The 15,959-nt window shown below is 55.0% G+C and overlaps 1 protein-coding gene across 1 annotated transcript; it reads left to right on the top strand.

Moving 5' to 3' along the window:
- Window positions 1–17: 17 nt before the first annotated feature.
- Window positions 18–10,046, top strand: Insyn1 (inhibitory synaptic factor 1). Its single transcript, XM_010627011.2, has 2 exons — window positions 18–1,039; window positions 9,284–10,046. The coding sequence occupies exons 1-2, from the start codon at window positions 884–886 to the stop codon at window positions 10,001–10,003; spliced, it is 876 nt and encodes a 291-aa protein (XP_010625313.1). The 5' UTR covers window positions 18–883; the 3' UTR covers window positions 10,004–10,046.
- The last annotated feature ends 5,913 nt before the right edge of the window (window positions 10,047–15,959 follow it).

Here is a 15,959-nt window from a genome sequence, read left to right as displayed (position 1 = left end):
GGCTGGGCTGGGGGGGAGGGTTGCCCGGGACCGAGGCACCTGGGGTACGCTTAGAGGGGCCAGAGGACCCCAGCGGTCCTGGGTGAACGGTGAGCCCGGCTTGACAGGGAGTGGGGGTGGGGAACCCGCTGCTGGGGCACCCCAGAGGTGCCTGAGGACTTCTGACTCTGAAGCAGGCGCTCCCCCTGATTCCTTGTAGAGGAGGGGTGCGCTGAACACCATCTGCCTCCACCACCTCTCCCCACAAAGAAAAAATAAATAAACCCCAGCGAGGCAGGGTGCAGGGAGAAAGCAGCACTGCCTGGCGGTGCTGCTGCCTGGGAGAGCTGACGCCAGGCTCGGCTCTCTCCGCAGGGGGCTGCCCTCCTCCAACCCAGCTCGCTCTCCAGAGCCGCCCACAGCTGGAGCCCCCTCCACATCTGCGAGACCCTGACCACCGTCCCTCTGTTGGTGTCAGTTGCGTCCAGAGACCTCTGCCTTGGTGGTTGCCTCGAAGTTACACGGGGATTGATTACTGCTGCCTCCCCATCCCAAGGGCATCTCCTACCCTGACTCCCTGCAGAGTCATCCCCCTGGTCCAGGCTCTGCACTTCCAGTCCTGGAGGCCACTCCTGGGACCCAAGGCCCCTCCCCCTGCTCTCCCTTGTCCTCGCCTTGACCCCTCTGTCAGACTCTCCCTCTGGGTGCTCCGTTCCCCACCCAGGGGCAGATTGAGCGGAGTGGCAGGGGACAGGGGCTGGGTGTGGGCCGCCCAGGGCCAGGGTGGGCTGGGGGGCCGTTAAGATGTGGAACTCTGCCCAGCTGAGGGTGTCTCCGTGGAGGCAGACGCAGTGTGTGCCCGGCTGGGGGGAGTATGGGCAGGCCTGTGGCCACGTGGTGAAGGATGAACATTCGGGGCGCCCCGGACCTCAGGCAGCCCAGTGACGACCCCAACAGTGGTGGTGAGCGGGAGCGGATTCGACAGCGCATGAAGATGGTCATTGGGCAGCTTGAAGGCATCCTGCGGGAGCTCAAGGAGGTGGCCAAGGAGCTGCGGGAGGTGAGTGAGGGGTGCCCTGGGGCCACACCGGCCTAGGCCAACCTGCCTGGGCCTGGCACAAACATGGTCATGTGTGTGTGTGTGTGAGTGTGCAAAGCTGTGGGCATGTTTCCCTCTGCTGGAGACCTGTCTCATTCTCCCTTACCCAAATCTGTTTTGCTAATAACCTCACCAGACCGCAGGGGTTAGAGGCACCCTGGACACAGAGATTGCTTGGGAAGTGCATCAGTGACCCCGCTCTGGGGTTACCACTCAGGGCTGCTGAGGGAGTAAGGACCAAGTCCCACTATGGCTTCTTAGTGAGAAACACTCTTTTCGGACCCAAGCTGACCCTTGACCCTGCCACCCTTGTGACTCAAATCTAGCTTTACAGGCAAACTCCATTGTGAGAAGCCCCGCTCAAAACTAATCCCAGAGATGGCAGATACTCAGAACCCTTGACCCGGGAAGAATTAAACCAGCTAGGTTTTCCCCATCCTGGGGTCAGAATGGGCCTAGGCAGTTGCTAGAGGGTGTCAGGGTTCCTTGTGTCCATTAGCAGATGTGGGAAACTCTGGCAGCAGGTGTGTACACACTGGTACTCGTCCGCACGCGCACACGCGCGCACGCACACACACACACACACACACACACACACACACACAGATGTTTCTGAGTGTTTTTGTCAAGGCCCTAAAGTCACTGAGAAATGCTGGCCTGTGTATGTCCCTCTCTGTGTAAGTGGAGCCTGGTTTAATTACTACTCACATCACAGGGGTAATGAGATACACGTGTCCTTGGCCCTGCCCCCTGGGCTGCGTTCAAGCCCAAAATGCATCACCAGTGTTCTGAGCCACTGGCCTGAATTTGCCCACTGGGTGCCATTACACCAGCCAGGTGGGCTTTAGGCAAATTTCAACTCCTTGTAACCGGGGCCCCTGCAGAGATGGCAGGGAGAGTGATTGAGCTGGAGTTATGGCCCGGCTCTCCCCAGCCAGCTGCACAAGGGCTGGGGAGGTAGGTGATGTGGGTACCAACTCCAGGCTGCCAACATGGCATTCCAGCCTGGGGTGTGGGGCGGGCAGGTACTGCCTTAGCCCTGCCAGGAAGTCCTGTATCGAGAGGTAGTGATTGTGGCTTCAGGTAGACAGAGGTGGAAGTGTTTCTTCCCTGGGCTGGCCATGATCTGGGCTGAACGACACTGACCTATAAATTTGTAAATCAAAGGCTAGAGGTCCCTAAGCAACTCTCCTCCTCCAGCTTCATGGGTCCAAAGGGTAACAGTTCCCTCTGACATCCCCATCCTATTTTGGATGCTCTGTGGTTCTGCAGTGCCATAGGAACCGTTGAGAGTCTGTCTTGGCCAGGGGCCTGGGATCAAAGCCCCAGTGGGCTCATCTAGAAAGAACTAGAGAACTAGAGTTGGCCCTGACCCTGGAGTCAACCTTGCTCTTACTCTGATCTTACTCCCAACTAAGTGTCTTCCAGAAACTTGCATACCTTCTTCCCCAGATAGCCATCCAGAGCTTGAAAGGGTCTCACAGGTAATCCAGGCCAGCCCCTGCATAGAAACTGCAGCCCAGAGAGGGACAGAGACTTGTCCAAGGTCACAGCATAGCAGGAGCAGAAATGAGCTTAGAACACAGATGTTTGATGCTTATTCTGGGGCTTCATTCAGCAGGTGGGCTCCTTGGATGCTCTTTTTTTTTTTTCCTTTTGGTACTGGGGATTGAACTTGAGTGCTTGCACTTACGAGGCAGGAGGCAGAACCACTGAGCTAAATCCCCAGCCTGCTCTTTTTTTTTTTTTTTTTTTCAGTACTGCCTAATGAACCCAGGGTCTTACCACTGAGCTACATCCCCACGCCTTTTTATTTTTCATTTTGACACAGGGTCTGGCTAAGTCACTAAGTTGCCTGGTCAGGGCTAGAACTTGTGATCCTCCTGCCTCAGCCTCCCAGAGTACTAGGAGTACAGGCTTGAACCATCATGACAGTTTCTCTTTGTGTTTGGCAGGGCCCTTCAGGAAATGATACTCTTTGCTCTGCCATGATGCTATAGCACTAGGGTTTATTTGCAATATTGTTAGATATCCCCTCCTTCCTGACACACTCATCTGCTCCCAAGTCACCCACAGCAGAGTACCAGGTCAGAGGCTGTGCAGCCTGAGCCAGGACAGGAAGATGGGTCCCCTTCCCCCACACACCCTGTAGGCCATGTGCCTCCACCCAAGACTTTGGCAGGTTGCTATGGCAACCAGAATCTACCCCGTATGCCACTGCCTGCCCGCTGCCAATGACACCCAGCTGGGGGTTGGGGGGAGCCAAGCTCAGAGCTACCTCATCCCCCCAGACAGGGTTGGACATGGGGCAGTGGCCAGAGGGGAGCATAGGGGAAGCCCAGGTTGGAGACACATGGCCAGCTTCCTGTGGCATGGAGTTGGTCAGAGATGAGGTTACCAAGTGGGATACAAGTCCCTGATTGGTCCCTGAAACTTGAGATCTTGACTTGTGGTCCTCCAAAGGGACTGTCACTGGCATTCTCCCATGAAGAACATGGGGAGCCCTAAGGCCATCACAGCCCACTTCCTGGCTAGCACCTGCCTGGTCCTCACAGCTCTCAGCAGAGCACCTGAAGATGGAGACAGGAGTCACAGATAAGCCCTTCGGGCATGGCTCAGGTTGTTTGGGGTGGGAACAAGAGAGCAGAGAGGAAGGGCTCAGCCTAGGTTCCCTCTGCCATCTTCCTCCTGCCTACAGCCCCCATTCCTGGCTCCAGGTACCACCCATCCAAGCATCCAGCTGAAATTCGCGGGAAGATGAGTTACACCAAAGCATTTCTTCCTCACGTCGCTGAGCCTTCCTTGTTATCCCTGAAATGGGGACCATAATGACTTGTTCCTCATAGTGACATCGCGGTGACTTTGTGGGGGCTCAGTGCATGGGAGGGGTGCCACGCTACTCCACTCCTCGGGGATTCCCTTTCCCATATGACCCTCTCTTCCCAAAGCCCCACTGTAGCTCTGCCACCTGGGTGACAGAAAGCAAGTTCTATCCCATGGGTGGGGAAAGCTGGAAAAGGACTGAGTGAGGTAAGGAATGTAGAAGTGCTTAGAGAGCTAAAATTGTGCTGCAGAGAGATGTGACTGTCAGACATTAATTAGCCCTCATTTCTCTCGGGCTCCCCCATACTCCATGATTCCACACAATCCCAGCAAGTTCCTGAGCATCTCAACATTCTCTAGATCTTAAGTCTGAGGCACAGCCCAGAGGCTAGAAGCATGGGGCCTGCCTCCAACACCTTTGCTTCAGATCTGAGCACCAGAACTGTGTGTACATGGGCTTGTTGCTTTACCTCTCTGTGCTTCTGTTTTCCTGTCTGTAAAACAAGAACATCAAATTTTACCTCTCCCCTGGCTCCTGTCCCCAGGGTTGTTGGGAGAATTAAGAGAGATTTGTATACAAAGTACCCCCATAATGGCCACACAGCACCACGTCTATTAGGTTTTGGGGTGTTTTGCTTTTTGTTTTTACAGCACGGAGCATCCATGCCAGGGCCTTGCACATGCGAGTCAAGCCCTCTGCCACTGAGCTACATCCCCAGCCCTTTCTGTTTGTTTGGTTTTTGGTTTTTTGCAACAAGGTCTCACTATGTAGTGCAGTCTAGCCTTTTATTCAGTCTGTAGCCCAGGCTAGCATTGAACTCACAATGATCCTCCTGCCTCAGCCTCTCAAATTCTGGGAATACCGACCCTGGCTCTCATAGGATTTGGTTACTGAACTATTCTAGCAGCACTGGCCTGCTCTCAGCAGCATGGACAGCCTTGTTTTTTTGGGTCACACAGCTTTTTAGCCAGGTAGAGGGGGGTCAGGGCCAGATCCTGGCCTCCTCACTGGGGCCCATTAGTGTCCCTGCAGCAAGCAACCCCACCTCTACCAGCGAGTAAGGGATAGACGGGCATGGGAACAGGGTGGGAAGCAGGTGTCCTATAAAGTGCCTTTTGAACAGAGACCCAAAGGAAATGAGGGGCAAGGTCATCAGCCACCTAGGGGCACAACTGGAGAAGAAGGGCAGGAGTGAGGATCGCTGAGGGCACAGGGAGTGGGTGCCATTGTTCCTTGTGGAGCATGGTATTGAGCCAGGCATGGAGGTGCACGCCTGTAATCCCAGCACTTGGGAGGCTGAGGCAGGAGGGTGGCTGTGAGACCTGGAATTTGAATTTCAGTGAGAGTCCCATGCACTCCCCAGGAAGTTTCTGACCGTGTTCCCTCCTAGGGGAACCTGCCTCCCTGCCCCTCCCCGAACCCAGTTCCCCACCAGCTCAGCGCACCCAAGGGCAGGGCTAAAGGTCCTCATCCTTGGCTGCCTGATGGCAAGCTCATCCCGAGCAGGTACTTGGGCTCCTCTTTAGGGCTCAAAGGTGGCCCTCAGGCCCATCATCGCCTGTTTCCCCACCTCATCCATGATTCCCGGGTAGGCATAACCTAAGGTTGCAGTTGCCCACCTGGGCCCGAACACCCCAGAAGGAGGCAGGGATGGGCACAGCCTTTCCTCACCCAGGAGTGGCAGTGGAGGGTCCCTTGCCACCTGACTGTCACAGGAAGTGGGTACTGCAGCATCCTGTTTACAGCTTCCCGGTTGTGCAGTCCCGTTGCGAGGTGCCATGTCTGAAGGTGGCAGGGAGAACCACAGGCCTGTGAGTGTGTGATAAATAAAAGTGGCCCAGCCAGCAGGCAGCTGAAGCCAGAGAGGCTGGGGACCACAGGACAGAACCAAAGTGGGTCAGCTCTGTCACCCGCAGCTCAGCACGTGCTGCGAGGATTTTTCTTTTTTTTTTTTTTGGTCACGCCTTCCTTTCCTCTCCTGTCCCTTTGCCTTCTCCTCTTCTGGACAGATCCACTGAAGCTCCCTGGCCAATTAGGCCAAACTGCAGGATGACAGCCATGAATCATGGTCAGCTCCCTGTCTCCCCCACACCACAGCCCCCCAGGAAGATAACAAACAACATAATCACAGAATTAAAAAATAATCAGCGGTCATAAATAACGCAGAATCCATAGTTATGTAACCAGCTGCCCAGGGAGCTGGGAGGGAAGGAAGGAGATAGCTTGTTGGGAGAGCTAAGGTGTGAGGTGTTGGGTCTGGGGCTCCTGGGTGCTCGGAGCCAGCTGGATGGTCTGAGAGGGCGCAGAAGTGCAGTCCTTGCAGAGGGGGCTCAGCCAGGCCTGGCAATATGGGGCAGCAAGGGCAGCCCCAGGCAGAAGCAAGCAGGGGGGAGGGGGGCAGAGGGGCTGTGTTTGGGAGGCTGGAGAATTTGGGGAGCAAGGAAGGCTGGACAGGCAGTTGCTGTTGGTGGGAAAATTAGGGGAGGGGTGGGAGTTCAGGGAAAGGGCGCTAAGGCTGTGACCAGGATAGAGGTTGGAGATACCCAGAGCCTGTCAGAGCCCTCAGCCCTGCCTTCCTCTCTAGTGCTTGCTCTTGGCTCCCTCTTGATTTTAAAGCACCAAGCCCGGGAGTCAGCACTCAGCTCTGGTCTCAGCTGAATTCCTGCTGGCTGCTGGGCCTCATTTTCCCTCCAGCAAGCTCAAGGAGATAGATGGACTCTACAGAGTCTCCCAGGTCCGCCTGGCTTTGGGGTTCTGTGACTATGATTTTATGGTTCCAGGTCTCTCCCCATCCTCTCTCCCCGCTTCTCTTTCCTTCTGTGTATATAATTATTTCCTTGCACTCCAAGACAATCCCAAATTACACGTAGGCAAATGATTATTAAATCTCAGAGAGAAATCAGATTTTGAGACATCCGAAGCAGAGAGGCGGGTAGTACAGAGCATATCCCATGCCTACCCTCCAGGAACTGGGTCCCTTGGCCACACAGCTTTCCCTTCTGATCTCACTTCCATCATGCAAGTGGCCCCCCTAATAGGGCCACACTTGCCTGTGACCTTATAGTCATTTGGCTTTTGGGAGTGAGACTGTCGTGAGACACGTGGTCAGCCTGTGTGCTCTAGAAACTCCCCTGCCAGAGTACCATTCTGTGCACGAAGTCACACCTGCTCGCCGGGCATGTGTTCCTGCCCACAGTGCATGGTTGTCTATCTTGTACTTTGAGCTTTCCCAAGAGCATCGCGTCTTCAAGTCCTTAATACCTGTAGGCACCTACTAGAATTCTCCTTTGGTGAAGAAATAGAGGCAGAAAAGTTGAGTAACTTGCCCAAGGTCACACAGCTGGGAAGTAATGAGTCAAAGTTGGGGCCCAGGTCTGGCTCCAGGGCCCAGGATGTTAGGGTTTGGCTATCCTGACTCTGCTGTTCAAAGCACAGTCCTATCTGTTCAGTTGTCATCCCCCTTCGGCAGGGATCCACAACTTGGAGTGGGATTATCTGCAGCCAGTTGGGATATAAACCCAGGACTCCCTCTCTCCCTTCCCTCCAGACCCCCAGGAAGAGTCAGAGGCAGGCTGGGTCACTGCAGCTGCACCACACGGTGTCCGATTCCTCCTCAGCCACACCCTCAGAACAGCACTCGCCAGACTGGCGGCTTCCCTCACTGCACAGCCTGTCCTGAGGCTGGCTGTGCCTTCACCCCACTTAGGTCCCCCATAGCAGGCTGGGTGGGAAGACTGGCACAGTAGGTGCTCCCTGGTGGGGAAAGATGTTGTGTTTATCCCCAGGCCCCTCAAATTCCTTCCACCTCCCTTCTCATGGTTCTTCATGAAACTGGGGGAGGTTGGTAGGGCTGGGTGCCTCATGGTAAATGAAGTTGAGGTCACTTCGTCTGTGTGACTGGTTCAAAGACACAGCAATGACTACACTGAGTCTGGCCCTCAGATGTCCTGATTCCCCCAGCTCTTCTGCAGGTCTCAGCCATGTGATTCCTCCACTTCTGGCCTGGGCAATGGTGAGGGACGTCCCTAGGTATCACCACCCAAAGCAGCTTCTCGGGTCACCCCTAGAAGCAAAGACTCCTAAGTCTCACCTAGAAGTGGAAGGAACCTTGGAGATAAACTAGTTCACCCACTGTCCCTGTTTACAGATTGAGAAACTGAGGCCTAGAGAGGAACCAGGGCCAGCCAGGTCTTCCCAAGGAGTCTGCATGAACCCACAGCACCTTCCTTGTTTCCACCCTCACCTTGGGTGCTTGCCCCATCCCTGTGGGGCAGCTGCCAATCCCTGGACTGCCTGCAGCAGCCCCTGGAAGCGTTTGTTAAGGACTTAATGAGTGTGAATGAATCGACTGCTCTGAACCAGGTACAGAGCAGGGGAGGTGCTGGGAACTGGGTGCTGGTCCCAGTGACTCTCCCAGTGTCCCAGGCACTGGTCTCTGTTGCGCTGACATCCGGTTCGCCCGCTCTGCTTCTGTGGGTTTGTGTTTTTACTTGACTCTTCTCTCCATTCTGTGCCAGGTCCTGTCCCTGGATCTGTCTGGATCCCCTTTCTTTCCCTCACTCCTGCACTCTGATTTACACACTCAGAGCTAAGCAGGGCTGGGGGAGCTCCTAGGCCAGGGCAGCCTGAGGGGAGGCCCCTGTGAAGGGGCACAGCAGGGTGCGGGGACCTGTGCAGACCCACTGCCCCTGAGTGCAGTTAACGAGCAGCTCTGGCCCACAACAGATGGCTGATTTATTGCTTACCAAATACACTCACTTTATTCACTCTCCTAGCAGGCAGGGATGCTCTCTGTGCATCAGCAGGCAGGGGCAGCACAAGGGAGGCAGTTTGGGGGCTTGGGAGGTATAGCGGAAGGGGGTAACACAGCCAGAATAGTGCCGCATGCCCGTTGTTCTGGTCTCCAAGGACTGGTGAAGACCTGCAGGGGAGTTGCTGCAGGGATCTGTCCAGGATGCTGGAGGAAGCATAAGCAGGGTCCTCCCAGCCCTCCTGTCACTTTCTCTCTCAGGATGGTAGGCTGAATACACTTGCTGGAGTCCCTCAGCCCCTCTTTAATGGCCCTCTGTCCATCAGACAAAGGCTAATCCCTGATCACCAGGGCCACTCCCAGAGCAGCAGTTGCATTTAGCAGAGGGGAGGTGTGTGACTATGAGGCAGGGGGGCAGAGCTGGAAGGCGGATGCCCCTCACATCTCAGGACTAAGGGGCATGAGCTGTTTGCTGGGAATGTCTGGAACCAGCTCTGTTCACCTCAGTCCAATCTGGTCCCTCCATGATGCCAACAAACCCGTCACCATCCCATAGGGCTGCCAGCCAAGGGTCTGGCCGGGCAGGGCGAGGCTCACCAGTCTCCTCATCTCCTGTCCCCTTCCTGGCCAGGTGGTGAGCCAGATCGACAAACTAACCTCGGACTTCGACTTTGAGCTGGAGCCGGATGACTGGACCACAGCCACTGTGAGCAGCACCTCTAGCAGCGACAAGGCGGGCGTGGGCGGCCCCTTTGACCTGGGCCACCTGGACTTCATGACAGCTGACATCCTCTCGGACAGTTGGGAGTTCTGCTCCTTCCTGGATGTGTCCACCCCATCGGACTCTGTGGACGGCCCTGAATCGTCAAGGCCAGGGATTGGCCCTGACTTCCGGCTCATGAATGGTGGCACCCCCATCCCCAATGGGCCCCGAGTGGAGACCCCTGATTCCTCCAGCGAGGAGGCCTTCAGCGCCGGCCCTATGAAAGGCCAGCTGCCCCAGCGGACCCCAGGGACACGGGAGAGGGTTCGGTTCAGCGACAAAGTGCTGTACCATGCTCTGTGCTGTGATGACGAGGAGGGGCACGTGGAGGAGGCACAAGAGGAGGTGGGGGGCCTGCCCCCTGAGCTGCCCCTCACAGAGCCCCACGAAGGACCCCTCAAGCCCTCTGCAGCCCCCTACAAGACACGGCGCTCCCCGCTGACCGGTCACCGATCTGGTACCACGTTGGCCCCCGAACAGACCCGAAGGGTCACAAAGAACAGCAGCACCCAGACAGTGTCAGATAAGAGCACGCAGACGGTGCTGCCCTACACAGCCACTAAACAGAAAGCCAGGGGGAAAAACTAGGGGCTGGGGCCGGGGCCGGTGCTGGGGCTGGGGGTGGAGATCATGTATATGTGTGTGTGTGTGTGTGTGTGTATGTGTGTGTATATATGTACATACACACACATACACACACACAAACACACACACACACAGAGGCACAGTCATAATAAAATTTTAAAATGCTAAGGATCTGGCCCCATGGGCCACAAAGCTTTCACAGAGCTCATGTTAGACTCATACGTCAGCTCATCAACTTGGTCCCCAGAGGTGTGGCCAGACCTGCCCCCCTTTTCAGGGCAGAGCACCCCAAAGGGATATCTGAAAGGATCTAAGGGAGGTGGACGGGAAGACCTGGTGCTGGCCTGGGCCAGGCCCTAGAGGCAACTCATCTGCCCTAAGGGAACAGCATTTCTCTGTTCTCTTAGGGCCCTCCTCCAGGGCAGAGGTACCTGGACAGGCACCTCCCTTGCCCAGTACATTGCAGGGTTTCCCAGAATAGCAGTAAGACATGATGATGCCTGGGAAGGCCTCTGTGCCATACTACTGGGCATCCACAGAGCCTGGGACCCCGTGTTCCATCCAGGCATGAGCTGCACATTACCTGAGCATCCTTGGAATTTCAGTCACAATCACTGCTCATGGTGGTTTGTTGGTTTGTTTGAGGTACTAGGGTTTGACCCAAAGCTTTCACACTGAGCTACATCCCGAGCCCTTTTTATTTTGAGGCAGAGTCTGAATTGCCCAGGTTGGACTTGAACTGTGATCCTCCTGCCTCAGCTTCCCAGAGTCCTGGGATTACTGTTTATAGTGACATTTTATAGCATGACTTTGTTTAATCTTCATATCACCCAACAAATTGGGAATGTAATTCTCCCCATTTTTCAAATGAGAAGATGGAAGTAGTTTGGGGGCTGTACCTGGTGCTACTGTGTAGCAGCTATGTAACCTTGGGTAAGTCTATCTGTGTCTCTGGCCCTAAAATGGGCCTAAAGACGGTCCTCAGCTACTTTACAGGGCTCCAACAAGCAGTACACATGAAAGTCCTGGACACTTGTTGCAGTCTCTGTGGCCCCAGCCCACACATCCAGAAGCTCTTGGGGAGAGAAACCACTGCCTAGGAGGCCTTGCCCAGCCCCATCGGATGCAAGGATCCATCAGGAGACCTGGCAGAGCTGGGGCCTCAGGGTGGGAACTGTCCCAGGCTGGTGCTGCGTCAGAGCCCTACAGAGCTAGCCAGGGTGCAGGCTGGGCCCCTTGTCTGCCCCAGGAAAGCTACTGGCCTTGGTGCTGATCAGTGGAGGGCCTTGCATCACAGGATGAGGAGTGAGGACCAGGAGCTCCCAGAGGGATGGGCCAGCTGGGTCCCCACTCAGGACTGGGTCCGCCTTGTTCTGAAGATGAACATCTGGTTCTCTCTGTGAGTCTTCATTTTGCTCTCCAATGGCAAGAAGATTTTCCTCAGCTGGGAGCTGGGCACAGTCACAATAGAAGGGTGTGGGCTTTCAGCACTGAGAAGCCAGAGGTGGCATCGAGTCTCGTCTGTAACGCTCGGGAATGAGCCAGAGTGGGAGGGGCCGGGATCAGGAGGCAGAGGACCAGGTGGGCAAGGTGGTCCCTCCGGGATAGGTTAGTAGGATGGGCATTGCCCCCAGGGTCTGAAATGAGGAGACCTTGGAGAAGGGGACAATGTAATGTACAGAAGTGCTGAACTGTCAGGGGCAGGAAGAAGGGTACACTGCTCAGAAAGCCAGCACCATCCCTAATCCTTAGAGACAAAGCCAGGCTGTGCTGTTAGGAGGGGAGAGGCGGGTGAGGTGGGAACCCAAGAGGCTGCAGACCCAGCCTCCACCTCAGCCTGCCCTCCACCTGCCACCATTCCTCCACTGGGACCTATGTTAGGAGCTGAGTTTAGTGACAACCTGGGAGATGCCAGGCTCTGTGCCACATCTTTTAACCAACAGTCAATGGCAGATTCAGTTGGGCCCAGCTCAGAAGAGGTTGCTCGGTAATTATTTATTGAGTAAATGGATTAACCACGGTCATCATAAAGACTCTGCTCAAAGTTACACAGGCAGCAATCGGCAGAGCTAGGGACTTGACCTTGCTATTATTTACACTGCAGATGAGAGCTCATATTTGCAGAAACCCTGCCTTGTGGTCTCCGGGAACATCACACAAGGAGCACCCAGTCCAAGCCCTGCCTGCCTCCGTTTGGACGTCCAGACCCTTGGGGTAACCACCTCCCAGGAGTGGCAGCTTGGGCATCCATGAGCAACTTCCAGGAAGAGGCATTTGAAGTGGACCTTCCTTTGGGATGGCCCACCAGCGGTGGGGCTGCTGAGAATTGAAAACAAAAATGCCTGGGGGTGAGCATCGGTGGATGGGGAGAGGGCCTTGTTAAGGCACAGGGCTTAGGTTGGTACAGAATGGGAAAGCTGAGGGAGGCTCTTCAAAAGGGACTTCAGAGTCCCTTAGCCTGCAGGCAGGGTGCCCTGTCCAGTCTGAGGCTAGGAGCACAGGTTTAAGAAGAGCTGGTAGAGAAGTTTTAAGAGACTGGTGTAAGGAACACATTGGGTGAATCGGTAAAAGCATGAGGCAATTAGCACTACATGGATCCACTGAAGCCCCTGAAAGTAATTTGATCCTACAAGTAGGTTAAACATTTGTCCTACAAAGCATTCATTCCCAACCTTCCTTTTCCTGTGGGCCAGTGGGCCGGACGCTGGGGTTGCGTCACCCTGGTGCATGTGAATCAGCTGGGATTCTGATGCAACCTGATTCTGCCCACCTGCTTGCCCTGCATGGGCGTCATCACCACCTAGCTCTCCCTCTTTACCTGTCCCCAGCCGAGGAGATTTAGGGGGCTTGGCAGGTGACCTCAGGCTGGCTCTGCCCAGGGCGCCATGCTGATCGGATCTGACTCCCTGCTGGGAGCATTCAAGCTCACACACCTGCCTGGGGCTCTGCTCCCTGTGCTGTTCCTTCTGGGACATGCAGAGGTCAGAAGCTTCCCTGCCACAGTCTCCTCCCTGTCACCATCTGAGAGGCAGCACAGACACCCAGCCTCCAGGTGCCACCCAACCCATCCTCCACCCTGGAAAAGCAGGACTGGGCAGAGGGGACACTCACTACAAGGCACAGCTTCCAGGAACCTCTGAAAGAAGCCTGGGAACCCTGGTCGTTGTGGGTGCCCTGGACTCAGGGGATTCTGCCTGTGCCCAGTGGTGGGCTGATTACGAGAGGCAGCCCAAAGGAAGTGGCCATGTCTTGGCCCATTGTGGCAAGGTGGGAAAGGGAAGAAGGCTCACACAAGTTTCCAGGGTTCCAGGGAGAGTTCCCCTACAACCAGCAATCTGGGTGCCATCTCTCTCCCTGCACCATCCCCAAGACCAGCTACTCCTGTGGAGTCAATACTAGGAAGAGGCACATTTGCTGGCAAGATGTGGGGTGGAGGGCTAAATGCCAGCCCGGTGATACCCAGTGAAGGCGGGTGGGTTCCGGGAGTGATGAGCTCAATGTGCACAAGGTGAGGACTGTGGCCTGAGATTCCAGAGGCACCCGTGGGAGCACAGGAGGTACCTGGGTGTAGGTCAGGTCAAGCCCAGCTTAGGAACTGCCAGACAGTTGGAGGATGTTTCCCAGGGCTGCGAGTGGTCAAGAAGGACTTCACCCCAGGCCTGGCGTAAGCGAAGGGGGGGCGTTTTAAGGGTGGGCGCCAGCTGTCGAGTCCAGTTATGGTGATTAGGGTGAGGTAGCAACCTGGGTGGTTTTGGGATCGGCCCCAGTGATTGGCGGAGCTCACTTCTGGGGGGGTGGGGGTGTCCGGTCCCTGGCCTTTCCTCCCTAGCACTGTTCCCCTGTTCTGCTTCCCTACCTTCATGAACTGAGATTTGCTCCACCGATTCTTTCCACCATGTTTCTGCCTTGAGCCAGCCAGCTATGGATGGAACCCACGAAAACCATGGGCCAAATTAATCATTCCTTCAAGTTGCCAGTGTTGGATATTTTGTCCCAGCAACAGGAATGTGACTGACATACCTCCCCAAATATTCATCTTTCATCACGACATCCCTTCCTGCCTGCCCCTGAAATATCTTTTTTTTTTTTTCTTTTTAGACAAGGTCTCACTATGTAGTTGAGACTGACCTGGAACTCTCTATGTAGCCCAGGTTGGTCTCCAACTCACAGAGATCCTCCTGCCTCAGCCTCCCAAGTGCTGGGATTACAGGTGTGCTCCACCATATCCAGCCTCCCCTGAAGTATCTTAAGCATACTTTCAGACTACCCTCACTTCTGCACTAAGGTTTAACTGCGCACACATGGAGGGGGGGTGCTGTCTCCTCTAGTGAATTGAAGCTCTTCAGGGCAGGAGTAATCCATGTGCTTCCAGAAGCCAGTTGGCCTGGCGCATGGCCTCTCTCTAGGTGTGGAGCACGGGGAGACCAAGTACTGAAGATGTCCCAAAAGAAGGGAGCTATCGTTCTGGGTTCTGGGGGAATAGAAGTCAGAGTGAGCTCCTTGCCTGGCCCTGCTGCTCTTGGAGGCAGCCAGCCTCTGCTGGAATTTCAGAAATACCCAACTTTAATTTTAGTTTGGCTGTTTTGGTTTTGTTTTAGTTCTTATTTTTTTTAAATCAAAGCATCATCTCAAGGCTGAGGGATGATTGCACACTTTTTAATAAAGGAATCTTCAAATCAAATAGCCTTTGTTGCTATTTCATCAACCCACTGGGATCATTTGTTCACCAAGTAATTGCCATCCGTCAAGGATCGGATGGGATATTGGGAGATGTCAGTCAAGTGAATTTTTGCTTAGCAAAGTGCCCTTTCTCCATGAGGTGTGTGCATTCTGAAGGCCAGTGGAGCCCCAGATGAGCAGAGTCTGGTTAAATACATCAGAGCCCTCCTCTGGCTCCCATGCCTGGGGAGTCTTTCCCAGAAGGCTTTCTCCAAGCTGTCCCCTGATGAGTGTGTATCCTTTGTCCCTCTGTCTCTCCCCCAGCCCATTCGTATTATATCCCTTAGGGATCAATGTACGACCCCCAGAGAACACAAGAGTGATATCCCCAACAACTGGGAGACAATGGCTCCTGAACAGAGCCAAAAGGACACAAGCTGAGACTGCCAGTGCCTTTGGTGCTGGGTTCAGAGGCTCCTCATGCCTCCTCCTTGGGTCTCCAACTGCCCCTGGTGCCCTATCCCACACACACTGTGGTCCAGGCAGTTCCTGTAGGGAACAGAGCGGGTACCCACTGAAAGGTTTGCACTGCCTGCAGTTTGGCCCACACACCACCCCATACTGCTGGTAGAGACCCCATCCCAAAATTCCAGGAGCAGAGGTCAGTTTCCATGGTAACCCCAACCAGGCAGGTTGCATTCCAGGGTCTTGAAGCTGCCTGCACTCCAGACCAAAAGGCAAGAAAGAAGCCTGTGTGTAACACTTTGAAAGGCCCCAGGCTTTGCAGATAGAGAGACCTGAGTCTGAACTGGGCTCCATCTTCTGCTGGCTGTGTGGCCTAGCACCAGTGCCTGAACTTCCCGGGGCATTGCTTTCTTATGGATTTGAAGCCCACCATGGCCCTGCTAGATGGCTCTGTGATAACAGAACCCCCAGGCTGAATGCAATTGGCAAGGAGTGTTCCCTTCCCACTCACAGAGTCTGCCTCTGGTTCCCCTGGCCCTAGGAAGCATCCTGAGTCAGGAGCAAGGTCCCAGCAGGATGCTCCTGCATCTGTCCCTAGAAGCAGTTTGCAAAGCCTAGAGAAAGACAGTTATCGCAGAGCAGGGCAGGACGGTGGACGGAGCACACCCTGCTGGATGGCCAGCCATTGGGGACAGTGGACCCTCTGGGGCTAGTAGTGTCCTGGGAACTTTAACAAGCTGTCCTTTAGAAGAGGTTTGTCTCCTCTGCCCCATAGGTGAGCAAAAAGAATAGGGGATAGAAACCATTTTTGTCCCCAGAGACTTTAGGGACAGGA

This window comes from Fukomys damarensis, unplaced genomic scaffold (genome assembly GCF_012274545.1).
Source record: "Fukomys damarensis isolate Sample0158 unplaced genomic scaffold, DMR_v1.0_HiC HiC_scaffold_25, whole genome shotgun sequence".
Classification (NCBI taxonomy): Eukaryota; Metazoa; Chordata; class Mammalia; order Rodentia; family Bathyergidae; genus Fukomys; species Fukomys damarensis.
The sequence above is the reverse complement of the archived record's forward strand: the minus strand, read 5'-3'. Positions and strand labels throughout refer to the sequence as shown.

Bases quoted from the DNA above. Each gene is read 5' to 3' on its own strand.
- Insyn1 (XM_010627011.2), top strand. From the start codon at position 884: ATGAACATTCGGGGCGCCCCGGACCTCAGGCAGCCCAGTGACGACCCC. The intron at 1,040-9,283 runs GTGAGTGAGGGG...CTTCCTGGCCAG, and splicing joins TGGCCAAGGAGCTGCGGGAG to GTGGTGAGCCAGATCGACAA.